The 14,373-nt window shown below is 49.4% G+C and overlaps 1 protein-coding gene across 2 annotated transcripts in view; it reads right to left on the reverse strand.

Moving 5' to 3' along the window:
• Positions 1-6,195: 6,195 nt before the first annotated feature.
• PRODH2 (proline dehydrogenase 2) overlaps positions 6,196-14,373 on the reverse strand; it is a 40,184-nt gene continuing 32,006 nt past the window's right edge. The window contains exons 8-10 of one of the 2 annotated variants that reach the window (XM_068124332.2): positions 12,446-12,556; positions 9,046-9,134; positions 6,196-8,148 (exon numbers count right to left, since the gene is read on the reverse strand). In XM_068124332.2, coding sequence (XP_067980433.2) covers positions 7,979-8,148; positions 9,046-9,134; positions 12,446-12,556 — 370 coding nt within the window. In that variant the 3' untranslated portion in view covers positions 6,196-7,978. The remainder of the gene's footprint in view (positions 8,149-9,045; positions 9,135-12,445; positions 12,557-14,373) is intronic. The other variant, XM_068124333.2, reaches the window with a different exon arrangement.

Here is a 14,373-nt window from a genome sequence, read left to right on the forward strand (position 1 = left end):
ATTTCAAGTCAATCAGATGAAAATTGAGGATTTTAGAAATTTTGCCTATGTTGACCTTTTGGCCTATGTTGACGTCAAATACACTTGGTGGTTGAATTCAGTGACCAGATATGCAAGTCCTCTTCAAATTACAAGTCAATTGGAAGAAAATTGAGGATTTTAGAAATTTAGCAAAGTTGGTGACCTTTAGCCTATGTTGACCTTTTGACCTATTAACCCCAAAAACAATAGGCTTCTTGCTTTTGACCAACTCTACCATTTGGTGAAGTTTCGTGAAGATCGGCTGAAAATTGTGACCTGTAGGCCGGTGACAAACAAACAGACAAACAGACAAACAGATAGACAGAAGCATAAACGGAACCGACCAATATACTTGAAAAATCTTCGATTTTGCAAGTAACAAACAGACAAACAGACAGACAGACAGAACCACAAACGCAACCGACCAATATCCTTGAAAAATCTTCGATTTTGCAAGTAATATGCCATGAAATGGGATGGTTGACCAGAGTCAATAAGATGTACTTGGAAAGTTCCCCCTTTGATCCAATGAATAAAGTCACCAAAAGTTTGTCTAATCATCAGCAGATGGAACACAATAATACATGAAACATTAAAATTTAAGAAAACAATGTTCAACTAGCGGTAACCCGTGAAAATCACGGGCATAAATAGTGTTTATGTTCATACAAACTAACTTGCCCTTCCTCTTCCTTTCCGCTTCCCTTCAAAACAATTGTGTCAGTTGGCACCAACATTCATTCTGGCGGATCTCCTGAATATCGCTTTGTATTCAACTGCAGTATTGTCTCTTATAGTGTGGTTACTGGTAAGTATCCACTTTACATTTCTGATCGCATTTATATTTGTATTAAAAGGCATAGCATGCCTCTCGAGTCGCTGCGCGTCCGGCACACATCGGGACGTCTTCTTCTTCTCCTCGGTATCAAGTGCAGCGTCTCACTGTGCGTAAAACAAAATGGCGCGGGTTATTCCAAACTTTTCACTGATTTTCAGCTTTTATTCCACACTTATCGACATTTGGAGACATAGGTATGCTTATATGGAAGGGTTAGTCATAACTACATAGTATTAAAGCGCGGCGTTACGCGCGCTGCTTGTGAGCAAGGAGGAAGCGGACAAGCGGTAACATATAAACGTCTTTATTGTAAGACTACACTGTAACACTGAACTCCTCCGGGCTGGTCGCCCGGTGTATATCATGAGGCCACGCCTACCCCTCGGGCGTGGCCACCGCCCACTTGGTGCGTGGAATGATGTCACCACGCCAGTGGGCTTTTGTGTCCGCCACACGCGCCCCCCCCAGAATTCCCGCGCACCTGGAGGGCCAGTTTGCGGGGCAGACGAATGACCCGGCCGAAGCGCCCCCTGGCGATCGGCGGCGTCCGGGGTGCAGGGATACCAGGTGGGATGCCCCTGGGATGGGTGCAGGACCGGGGGGCGCCGTGGCGGCGGGGCTGGGCGGTGCCGGGGGTCCGCCCGCAGGAGGGCGGCCCCGACGTAGGGGTCGGGCCACTGGCGGTGGATGGTCCACATCGAGGTGGGCCGGCTTGAGGCGGTCTACCGAAACGTGGTCAGGAGTACCGCCGATGTCCAGGGTGAAGTGCTTCGCCCCGGTCTCCAGCACGCGGAAAGGCCCGTCGTACGGGGGCCGCAGTGGTGTCCGATGGGCATCGTGGCGGACGAAGACGTACTCCGCCGTGCGAAGCTCCGGGGCGACGTGCGTCGGTGGGTGCCCGTGGCATGCCGTTGGCACCGGGGCGAACCTCTGGGCGGTCTCTTGCAGAGCGGAGCGCTGCTGTGCCGCGGACCATGGTGCCGTGGAGTCGGGGAGGAACTCGCCCGGCACCCGCAGCGGTTGCCCGAAGACCAACTCCGCCGCGGATGCGCGCAGGTCCTCCTTGGGCGCCGTCCGGAGGCCCAGCAGGACCCAGGGGAGCCTGTCGACCCAGCCGCCGTCGCGGAGGGTGGCCCGGAGCGCGGCCTTCAATGAGCGGTGAAATCGCTCACACAGGCCGTTAGCCTGGGGGTGGTAGGCCGTGGTTCGGTGCAGCCAGACCCCGAGCCCCTGCGCAACCGCCCCCCAGAGCTCCGAGGTGAACTGGGGGCCGCGGTCGGATGAGATGTCTGAGGGGGCGCCGAACCGGGCGACCCAGGTGGCGATGAAAGCCTGCGCGACATCGGCCGCCGTTGTCGACACCAAGGGCACGGCCTCCGGCCACCGTGTGGTGCGGTCCACCATGGTGAGGACGTAGGTGAAACCCCGCGAGGGGGGCAGAGGTCCCACCAGGTCCACGTGGACGTGGTCAAACCGGCGTTCCGGCACCGTGAACGGGGCCAACGGGGCCTGGGTGTGCCGGTGCACCTTGGCGCGCTGGCACGCGAGGCACGTCCTGGCCCAGCCGCGGACGGCCTTCCGGAGGCCATGCCAGACGAACTTGTCGGCGATCAGCCTTTGGGAGGCCCTTGCGCCCGGGTGGGACAGGCCGTGGATGGCGTCAAACACCTGGCGCTGCCAGCCCGCGGGCACAATGGGGCGAGGACGCCCGAGGGAGACGTCGCACAAGAGGGCCGCGCCCGCGCCGTCGAACGGCACCTCGGTGACGCGGAGGCCCGTGACGGCGGTCCGCAAGGCCTGGACGTCGGGGTCAGCGGCCTGGTCCGCTGCCATCCGGGCATAGTCGATGCCGAGGTGGACTGCGTGGGCGACGGCCCGGGAAAGGCAATCCGCCACCGGGTTGTCCTTCCCCGCGACGTGCTGGATGTCCGTCGTGTACTCGGACACGGCCGAGAGGTGACGCTGCTGCCGGGCCGACCAGGGCTCGGTGACCTTGCCCATCGCGAAGATCAGCGGCTTGTGGTCGACGAAGGCAGTGAACGCCCGGCCCTCGAGCAGATGGCGGAAGTGCCTGACCGCCAAGTGAAGTCCGAGCAACTCGCGGTCGAAGGTACTGTAACGGCGTTCGGGCGGGCGAAGCTGCCGGCTAAAGAACGCCAGCGGTTGCCAAGCTCCACGCACCCATTGCTCGTGCACCGCGCCCACCGCGTAGTCCGAGGCATCGGTGGTGAGGGCGATCGGTGCATCGGGCGCCGGGTGCGCGAGCATGGTGGCGTTAGCCAAGGCGAGCTTCGCGCCCGTGAACGCCGTGTCCATCTGCTCGGTCCAGGTAACGTCGCCTTTGCCCGGCTTACCTCGGAGAGCTTCATGCAGGGGGCGCAGGAGCTGGGCGATACGGGGCAGGAACCGATGGTAAAAGTTCACCATGCCCAGGAACTCCTGCAGCCCTCTGATCGTGCGGGGGCGCGGAAACCCCTTCACCGCCTCCACCTTGGCCGGCAGGGGGACGGCTCCATGCCTGGTGACACGGTGCCCCAGAAAATCGATTGTGGCGGCGCCGAACCGGCACTTTGCGGGGTTCACAATCAGGCCATGCTGGCCCAGGCGTTCGAAGAGCGTGCGGAGGTGGCGTAGGTGCTCTTCGCGGGACGCGCTGGCGACGAGGATATCGTCCAGGTAGACGTAGACAAAATCCAAGTCGCGCAGGACGCTGTCCATCAGTCGCTGGAACGCCTGAGCCGCATTCTTCAGACCGAAGGGCATGCGCAGGAACTGGAAGAGTCCGAATGGTGTGATGACCGCCGTCTTCGGGACGTCCTCCGGCCTGACGGGGACCTGATGGTAGCCGCGTATGAGGTCCACCTTCGAGAAGAAGGACCTGCCCGCCAAATGGGCGGAAAAGTCCTGAATGTGGGGGACGGGGTAGCGGTCGGGAGTCGTGGCGTCATTGAGACGGCGATAGTCCCCGCACGGTCGCCATCCCCCGCCGGGCTTCGGCACGATGTGCAGCGGCGACGCCCAAGCGCTCTCTGAGCGCCGAACGATGCCGAGTCGCTCCAGGGTAGCGAACTCCGCTTTTGCCACCGCCAGCTTCGTCGGCTCGAGGCGGCGTGCCCGGGCGTAGACCGGTGGCCCGACGGTGGGGATGTGATGGGCCACCCCGTGCTTGACGGCCCCCGCCGAGAAGGTGGGCCGCGTGAGGGCCGGGAAGCCGGCGAGGAGGCGGGTGAATGCGTCCGCTGCCGGAAGCGTACAGACCAACGTGGCCGGAACCGAATCGTTCGGCAAGCCGCTTGGCAAGCCGCTCGTTGAGCTGGGCAACGCACACGCGAGCGAGCTGAACGTCTCGGCCTGGACAAGCCGTCTGCGCTTGACGTCGACCAGGAGCCCATTAGCGCACAGGAAGTCCGCGCCAAGCAGTGCCATGGGCACGTCGGCGGTGACGAACGTCCATCGGAAAACCTGCCCTCCAAACCGCAGAGAGGGGCAGCGTTTTCCGTACGTACGGATGGGCGTCCCGTTCGCGGCAAGCAGTGCGGGGCCCCCACCCGTGGCGTGCTTGTCTGACGTGCCGGCGGGAATGACACTCACCTGCGCTCCCGTGTCGCACAGGTAACGGCGCCCGGAGAAGGTGTCCGTTATGAACAGCAGGCTGCTCGAACGGCCGGCGCTCATCGCCACAATTGAGCGCCGGCCCGGGCATTTCCCGACCCGTTGAAGGAGCACGGCGGATGACACCGCCGAGCTTCGTGGCCGAACTTGGCGTGGAACCAGCACCAGGTGGTGGAGCTGGAGGAGCGCGGCTGGCTCCGCCAGGCCGGTGGAGTCGACGGGTTTCCCCGTGGTGGCGGTTTTCGCCGCGGCGGTGGGCGGGGCGTGGCGGCGTTCACGAGGTGCGTATCAGCATGCTGCTGAACCTCAGCGTGCTGTAGAAGATGATGCTGTGGAACATCAGCGTCGAAGGCCGTGACGGCCACGCCAACGCTCGCCCGCGTGTCCGAAGCGGCGAAGTACTTGTCCGCCTCGGCCGCCAATGCTCGGGGTTCCGTTAGCCCGGTCCCGGCCAACGCGAGGCGAACCTGCGCTGGAAGTTGGCGACGGAAAAGCGCCCGGAATAGCGAACCGGGGGCTTCATCGCCCAACAGTGACAGCATATGGTCCATTCGGACCGACGGGCACGTCTCACCGAGCTCGGGGAGATCCAGGAGGCGGTCGGCCCGTGCGTCGTCCGTAAGGCTGAACGTGGCTAGGAGTAGCCGCTTGAGTGCCTCGTACTTGTGGCCGTCCGGTGGGTGGCGAAGGACGGACACAACTCGAGCGGCCGTGCCGGGCCCGAGGGAGGCGACGACGTGGCAGTAGCGCGTGTCATCGCCGGTGAGGTGCCGAAGCTGAAATTGGGCTTCGGCCTGGACGAACCAGACTTCGGCCTGAGCCTCCCAAAATTCCGGAAGTTTGACGAAGGCGGCCATGGCGATGGCGTCGCGTGTGGAAGGATCGCTCCGGCAGATCCAACGTCGAGGGTCACCAGTAAAGCGCGGCGTTACGCGCGCTGCTTGTGAGCAAGGAGGAAGCGGACAAGCGGTAACATATAAACGTCTTTATTGTAAGACTACACTGTAACACTGAACTCCTCCGGGCTGGTCGCCCGGTGTATATCATGAGGCCACGCCTACCCCTCGGGCGTGGCCACCGCCCACTTGGTGCGTGGAATGATGTCACCACGCCAGTGGGCTTTTGTGTCCGCCACAGTATCACACATATTCAGTGAGGATTTTAGATCCTCCTTTTGCAAGATGGAGGCACCAAGATGGAGGCTCGCAGCCCCAGGCGTCCTTATACCATGTAATTAGGCAGACAGATTTGGGTTATCTCTCTCGCTATTATAACTCTCGCTTAGGGCGACAGGAGCAATAGCTGGAGAGAAGTTCCGATTACAAACTTCAGAAATAAGCGTTTTAATGATATAGATAAGTCTAATAAACTGGAAAGTTAACACACATTGGTCCATACATTCAGTGCAGGCTGATGTCAGAGAAGTTAAAAGTTCACTGCAGTCCACAGTTAACAAATACTTCTTTGATTTGAACTTGAAGGCATCTATTCCCAACACCATGAAAGGTAGGTCTGTGTAAAATTAAAGTATTAAATAAATAAAGGAAAGGCAAGTGTGAAAGTTGGGGTTGTTTTAAGTGCTTGAGCTGGCAGTTTATTCTGAAAGTCAGCAGAAAACAACCTCTGTCCACCTTCTGGTGTGGAGGTAAGTATCTCCCAATTTACAAACCTTTGCTCAACCAAATGAATGAAAATTTTACTCAAAAATGAAAAAACAATCACGATGAAATTCTATGTAAATTTTATTTGGAACCATAATTGTGTAACTCTAGGAACGAATGTAGTCAAGATTCTTTTTCAACTGTATACAATGCATGATTACAATTATTGGGAGACCAAAAAGAGAAAGAAAAAAAAAAGAGACAAAAAAGAAAAAGAAAAAAGAAAAATGCAAGACAGTCCATAAACAATATCATTCCTACTTTAAAGAAGTCCACAATGACTCTAGTGAGTCTCCCGAGACAAGAAATCAAATACCCCGATAAATGATGACACTCCACGTTCCATGCTACGTATTGTTGGGTTCTAATAGATCATGACGGCATTGCGACATGTGCGCCAAGTAATGTGACACCCGCTTATGTGGTCACTGTGGTGTAACTAAAGTTACATCTGCGTAAGTACTATGTGATTAATGATTATACATGAGTGGTCAGGTGGTTCAAGGAAGCAGCCCCATCAGCCCACAGATTTGATGTTCCCTTCAACTCGCATCCCTCATTATCACAGTATCCCAACTTTTGTATTATTTGACTAACATTCACCATGTGTCTGTGATGCTCCAAGAGCTGGACCATCACTCTCACGGAGTTCAATGTGGGATGTTCTGGGATGCGGAGGCACTCAATAATGCTGGGACAGGTCAGTTGACAAGTCACCAAGTAGGTGGACGATGAGTTCTCAAGTTGGGTGAGTTGAGTTGGAGCTTCGGTGGGGATATTTCCAAGGAGATCAGTTCAGGGTCAGAGAGTGACAACTGAATCAGCCGCAAGTGCTCGCAGTGGGCTTGGTGTCTTCCTGAGTCTATTGTCTCTCCTATTGATTGTTCCTTTTAGGGGGAACTCATGCCCCAGATGACAGGCGATGAGCAATTTTTAGGGTTAGGGTCAGGGTTAGGGTTACGGTTGTTAGGGCTATGGTTGTTAGAGTTACGGTTGTTAGGGTTAAGGTTATGGTTACGGTTGTTCGGGTTATGGTTGTTCGGGTTATGGTTGTTCGGGTTACGGTTGTTCGGGTTACGGTTGTTAGGGTTAGGGTTAGGATTACGGTTGTTAGGGTTAGGGTTAGGGTTAGGGTTAGGGTTAGGGTTAGGGTCAGGTTTAGGGTTAGGGTTAGGGTTCGGGTTAGGGTTACAGTTGATAGGGTTATGGTTGTTAGGGTTACGGTTGTTAGGGTTAGGGTTACGGTTGTTTGGGTTACGGTTGTTGTTGTTGGTGTTAGGGTTAGGGTTCGAAAAGGCTCTGGTTTCGAAAAGGCCCAGGCACAGGCTCCGAAAAAGCTCGCTGGCAGCTATCATATACCCACCAGAGTCTGTGCTCCTTTATTCCCTTACCCATGTCCCAGCATCTTAAATTGTTCTGTTGTAATTCCAACTTTCCCAACCAAATCCGTTCATTGTAAAAAATATCTGTGGCAATATCTAGTTATTTATGTTTAACCAATAAGCACATGTTTTTTTCTTCACCCTCAGCTGAGGATCCAGACAAGACTAATGCCTTCTGGGTACTTTAGTAATGTATTAAGTATTCTTATGCCTACGTGTAATTTCTATCGCCACTCTTATTTTCTTTAAAATGTTAGTTATCGGTGTGGAGCTTCAGTCTCTGTCATTTGGTGGAAGATACCTCGAGGTAGCAACAAATGTTGGGTTTGAGTGAGAACGAGGCTCACATCCACAATTCAACTCAGACTATCATTCTTCGGCAATTCTGTGGACCATGCCCCAGAATGTAAACGATCACTGCACTGTCCATAAAAATTACAATATATACAGAGGGCAATACAAAATTAGGCAGACAGTGTAATCCTCTTCCAAAATGCCTTCCTCAGAAGCTCCCGCTCACGGCGGATTCCTGCCAGCACCACTCGGTTCTCTTGAGCACGCCTTGCCAAGTATGGAAGCACTGACTGAATAGTTCCAAATGGCACAGACTTGTACACGAGGTATCCCATGCTCCCTTGGAAGGAGAAAACAACAGAACGAAGATTTTGTCGTTAAAGTTTACCTAACCTGTTCCATTATTTTATTTAACTTCAGCATTTTATGGTATTGAGCATCTCAAGTAAAACCATGTAGCCTGCAACATGAAGTTATATTTTTACATATAAGATTGAGGTTCATGGAAGAGCAAGGTAAGAGGGGGGGGGGAGGGGGGGGAAGCAAGGGAATGAATGAACATGAAAAGAGGAGAGAAAGGCAGAGAGGAGCGCAAGAACAGCAACCTGCAAGTAAGATAATCATCATTATCAGCCCAAGGCGTCCTTATACCGGAAGCCAGCTACTTCAACCGGATTCTCCTGGGTAGAAAGTTAAAGTTTTTCTTGGGTGGGGGGAGGGGTGGGAAAGGGAGGAGGGGAGTGCCCATTCACAGCAAGCTGGTTGGGCCATAGTCCAAAGACTGGGGAAGTGGGTCAATGTAGGAGTCTTCCTCATTAGGCATTCCCCCTTCCACTGGTAGTCCTATGATGAGCAAGTCTCCTTCGCCACAACTTGCAAATAAGATAGTTGGGCTATGTGTGGTTATTGGGAATGGACAATAATGAGAATAGGGTTGCGGATGACTTGAGATGGTGATGTACTGCCAACTTCAAAACCTAGAAGAAAGAATTGGATTGAACAGCCTCAGAAAGGTGGTTTCACTAATGGGAGAAAGGAAGAACAAAATAGAGTGGAGGTGGGCAGTAAGCACCCAATCAATCCCAATCCCAATCCACTCCATACATTTTGTATTCCTATTTCTACAGGTATCAATACTCATGGAAGAGTGGAAAATCTGAGAAAAAATAAATTATATATATATATATACTCGTATATTGGATGAGGTCAATTTCTTCCCTACAACCTCAAAACGTACCGAGGGTTAGTGAAACGTGGTCACACATGCCAAAAAGCTGCCCAAAGGAAATGCAGCCATTTGCTGGAAGGATGGAAAGGTCCTTCATTCTGGGGATGGGTATTTAGAAATGGGCGAACAATTAAGAAAATGATAGAAGACATGGGAGTTATGGTAACAATAGTTACTGAATTAAACTAACAGCATTTCTTCATTTATACGAGACATTTCCAGATATTTGAGAAGTGTGGTTTACTTTGATTCACATTGTTAATTCATCGTTTTAAGTGGGCAGGGCCACACACAGAAAGAGAATCACGTTCTTGGATTTCTCTTTGAATGGTTCTCATAAGAAAGCATAATGTACACAAGAAACGTGGAATCGTAAGATATGGAATGTAAGCTATGTTTGAGGACTGTCACATGACTTTAGTCCCCATTGGACTTAGTCCGAAACGGGGGCGTGTGGATTGGGTCTCGTCTGTCCGTCCGTCCGTCCGTGCATTCGCGCGTCCACAACCATAACTCGGAGAATGTATGGACCGATTTTGTTCATACTTGGTACAAAGACAATACATGATGGTATACTATGCACATCATTTTGTTTTACAATGCGATCAAAGATGGCGGCCATTTTAGTTGTAAAAAACCAGATTTTGAACACGTCCTCAACTTTTTCTCGGACATGCATTTACCGATGTTGCTCAAACTTTGCACACAGATAAGGAATGATGGTATACATTTGCACATCATTTTGTTTTACAATGCGATCAAGGATGGCCGACTGGTGGCCATTTAGTTGTAAAAAACCAGATTTTGAACATGTCCTCAACTTTTTCTCGGACATGCATTTACGGATGTTGTTCAAACTTTACACACAGATAAAGAATGATGCCTTACATATGCACGTCATTTTATTTTGAGAGGAGATCCAAGATGGCCGACTGGCGGCCATTTTATTACTTAAACGTGTGCGCAACCATTTCTCGGCCATGCACGGACCGATTTTGTTCATACTTGGTACAAAGACAATACATGATGGTATACATATGCACATCATTTTGTTTTACAATGCGATCAAAGATGGCGGCCATTTTAGTTGTAAAAAACCAGATTTTGAACACGTCCTCAACTTTTTCTCGGACATGCATTTACCGATGTTGTTCAAACTTGGCACACAGATAAAGAATGATGGTATACATAGGCACCTCATTTTATTTTACAATGCGGTCAAAGATGGCCGACTGGCGGCCATTTTAGTTGTAAAAAAACAGATTTTGAATACGTCCTCAACCTTTTCTCGGACATGCATTCACCGATGTTGTTCAAACTTTGCACACAGATAAAGAGAGATGGTTTACATATGCACATCATTTTATTTTACAATGCGGTCAAAGATGGCCGACTGGCGGCCATTTTAGTTGTAAAAAAACAGATTTTGAATACGTCCTCAACCTTTTCTCGGACATGCATTCACCGATGTTGTTCAAACTTGCACACAGATAAAGAATGATGGTATACATAGGCACATCATTTTGTTTTACAATGCGGTCAAAGATGGCCGACTGGCGGCCATTTTAGTTGTAAAAAAACAGATTTTGAATATGTCCTCAACCTTTTCTCGGACATGCATTCACCAATGTTGTTCAAACTTTGCACACAGATAAATAAAGATGGTTTACATATGCACATCATTTTGTTTTACAATGCGGTCAAATATGGCCGACTGGCGGCCATTTTAGTTGTAAAAAACCAGATTTTGAAAATGTCCTCAACTTTTTCTCGGACATGCATTTACAGATGTTGTTCAAACTTTGCACACAGATAAAGAATGATGGCTTACATATGCACGTCATTTTATTTTGAGAGGAGATCCAAGATGGCCGACTGGCGGCCATTTTATTACTTAAACGTGTGCGCAACCATTTCTCGGCCATGCACGGACCGATTTTGTTCAAACTTGGCACAAAGACAATACATGAGAGTATACATATGCAGAAGATTTTGTTTTTAATCGGACCAAAGATGGCCGCCCGGCAGCCTTTAATTCTGTACAGCACAATTACTAAATCCACAGGGGCTATGACATTTTACATCTTTTTCTTCTTGTTGTCCTTTAATCAGGGCTTGGATCATCAGATTACTTGCAGGAAAAGCAACCATTACTGATGTGACTGATATGAGTCTCAGGGGTGCCTTTAGTGGGGCGGCTTAGCCCAAATATTCAAAAGAATTGTGCATTTTGTGATACAAGCACCAAATTTGGCACAAATGTACATTAATATGTTGCGAACATTTTCAGATATTGGGCCACTTGAAATTCCGTAATTATTTTTTTCAAATTTTTTCAAATTTCGTAATTTCAAATTTTTCGGGTGACACCGTCACAATTTCGGTCTTCGAGGCCGGCCGATAGGCAAAGTGTGACCGGAAGGGACGAGGTTCTCCTGACCACGTGGCCCTCGATCTGGGAAGCGAGAGGCGTTCCATTAGTGGACGCGCCCCTCACGCCCGACTTTTGGGCGGCCCCGGCAGGCCGTTTGTTTTGACGTTCCGTGACAGGCCCCGCACCCCCACCTCCGGGCCGACCGGAAGCTTGTGCTGAGTACATCATACCTGAACAACTCAGTGAGGCAGAACACAGCAGTGCACACCAGGGTGACCCCTTCAGTGCATAAACCAATTAACCTGTCCACTGCAGGGCATATAGAAATGAAGTTATTTTCTGCATATAATAATAATATAAGTTCAGTTCTATATAACAATTTCTGTTATCACCACTACCACTACAACTACCACTACTACAAGCTTTGTCTGGAATTTTGTGGACTAACAGACAAACAGACATACAGACAAGCTGGGATCAAAACATTACCTCCTTCCACCATTGAGTGTAGAGGTAAACATCATGGAAATTATATCATGCCCTAGATTTAATTCATGCTTACCCGTGTATTTGCTTCACTGGTTCACAAGGTCTTTTGCATACATGTAATTCAGACTCTCGTCTTCATTGCTGACCACACAATGTTCGCAACATATTAATGTACATTTGTGCCAAATTTGGTGCTTGTATCACAAAATGCACAATTCTTTTGAATATTTGGGCTAAGCCGCCCCACTATATCGGCCGGCCTCGAAGACCGAAATTGTGACGGTGTCACCCGAAAAATTTGAAATTACGAAATTTGAAAAAATTTGAAAAAAAAAATTACGGAATTTCAAGTGGCCCAATATCTGAAAATGTTCGCAACATATTAATGTACATTTGTGCCAAATTTGGTGCTTGTATCACAAAATGCACAACAGGTTTGCTATGCTGCTACACTACTTGGTTTTTCTTTTGTAAATGATCATCACACAAAAAAACGGGCCACAAATGTAGGTGCCTGCATAATACAACACAGGTATTGCTGCTTACCTTTGCACAGCGTGCCGCACACTGTTCTCGTTGTGAGTGGCAATGATCATATGGTAGCTGTCACCATGACGACTAGTAAGTTCCAGCAATATATCCAATGCAGAGTGGTAACTGTGAAGTGAAGATTTGGTGAACATAAAGAAAAAGGAAGACTTGTGCAGAGATGAAATACAAATTATTATTATTATTATTACTATTGCTGGATTAAGACAGCCATGTATGTATGTATATATATATATATTTATATTACAAAGGTGGGCGGTCCGCTTCGAAAGTCCGCTTATCCGCTTATCCGCTGCAGCGGACTAACGTTTTCGAAGCGGATAAGCGAATTGGAACAACCCCCGGAAACCGAAGCGGATAAGCGTAAGCGGACTACCGAAAAATTAAAGCGCATCGCGATTCGCCAAATCAGCTGTTAGCCTGAGCCGTTACTCTAGAATTGTGAATATTTATTTAAGTGAATAATAAGGGAAAACTGAATATTTTATTGGACGCTAGAGCGGCAATAACGTCAAGATGGAGAGATTTCTGACTCTCCAGCCCAGCGGCAGTGCCAGGGACAGGCACACGAGCGACGCAAACCAGCAGTCCCAGCACAGCGACATCCACAACCCGGCGGTCAACATGATGGGGGACGTGGAGGACAGTCAGGAGATCTGCGCCCTGACCCCTCAGCTCGCGCGCAGCGAGAGCAGGATGTCGCTGGACTCAATCGAGTCGGCTGAGATCAACGTGACAATGGACACAGACAATTCCTCAAGAAGGCCCACGAGGTGGAGGAGGAAGACGAGGACTAGTCAACAGACTGCTAGTCTGTTGACTAGTAGACTCTCTTGTCAAAGAAAGGACGGGCAAATTGATTTTTCTTTAATGTAACTTGCATATATTAAAATTATATTTAAATTAACTGTAGAGTAGAGTAGAGTCGAGTGGAAAACTTTATTTCAATAAATTTTGAATAAATTTTATTTAAATAAAAATGTATATTTTTGATCTTAAAAGCTTTGTTTGTCTTTGTAGTAGTTAGAAATGGCTATTTAGGCTTAAAACGCATTAAATTCCCTTTGGAAACGTCAAAAAGCGCTTTAAAAACGTCGAAGCGCTTTTAAAAAATCGAATCGAAGCGGATAAGCGGATAAGCGGTAAGCGGACTAAGATTTTCGGCCGCTGAAGCGGATAAGCGAATCGGACTACACGGGCTGGCGGAGCGGATAAGCGGTAAGCGGACTTAAAATTTTCCGAATCGCGCCCACCTTTATATATATATATATATATATATATATATATATATATATATATATATATATATATATATATATATATATATATATAATCATGTGTGTGTCACTGGAAGGCAAATGACAATCTCTTGACTCACCATGGTATGTGTGTATATATTGATATAAATAACAAGTTCTCCAGTTTATATGGACATTAAACTGGGCATCTCAACTACCAGCATTAGATGGTGGATGTTTAAGATCCCATAGTTCTTTGTGATGGGGAGAAGAGCTATCGCCAGCAGCGTGGTCAACTTCCAAATTCCTGCCCTGACTGTGCTAGGAAGGCAAAGGCAAACCGCCCAGTTTAACCCATGGAAGAAACTGCTTCAACAGCACAACCATTCTGTAAAGTTTATGGCCGGCACAGCTCAACATTATCATCTCTGGTTCTTCGCAGGCTGGGGCTGCTTGTTGCTGCCTCCTAGAGGGCAATTTGGAGCTTTGAACATACGTGATCTACCATCTTCGATTATTTTTGGGGGAAAGAAGAGGGGCAGGGTTGGTGGTGTGATGATGTGTAATATATCTGAAAAGAAATGTGATGAGAATGTTATGAAGACATGACGGACTAAATAGCCTTTTCTGACATACATGTTTGTTCTGTGTGCTCCCTTCATGTAGAACACTATTGTTGAGCAAAAA

This window comes from Myxine glutinosa, chromosome 8 (assembly GCF_964187855.1).
Source record: "Myxine glutinosa chromosome 8, kmMyxGlut1.1, whole genome shotgun sequence".
Taxonomy (NCBI): Eukaryota; Metazoa; Chordata; class Myxini; order Myxiniformes; family Myxinidae; genus Myxine; species Myxine glutinosa.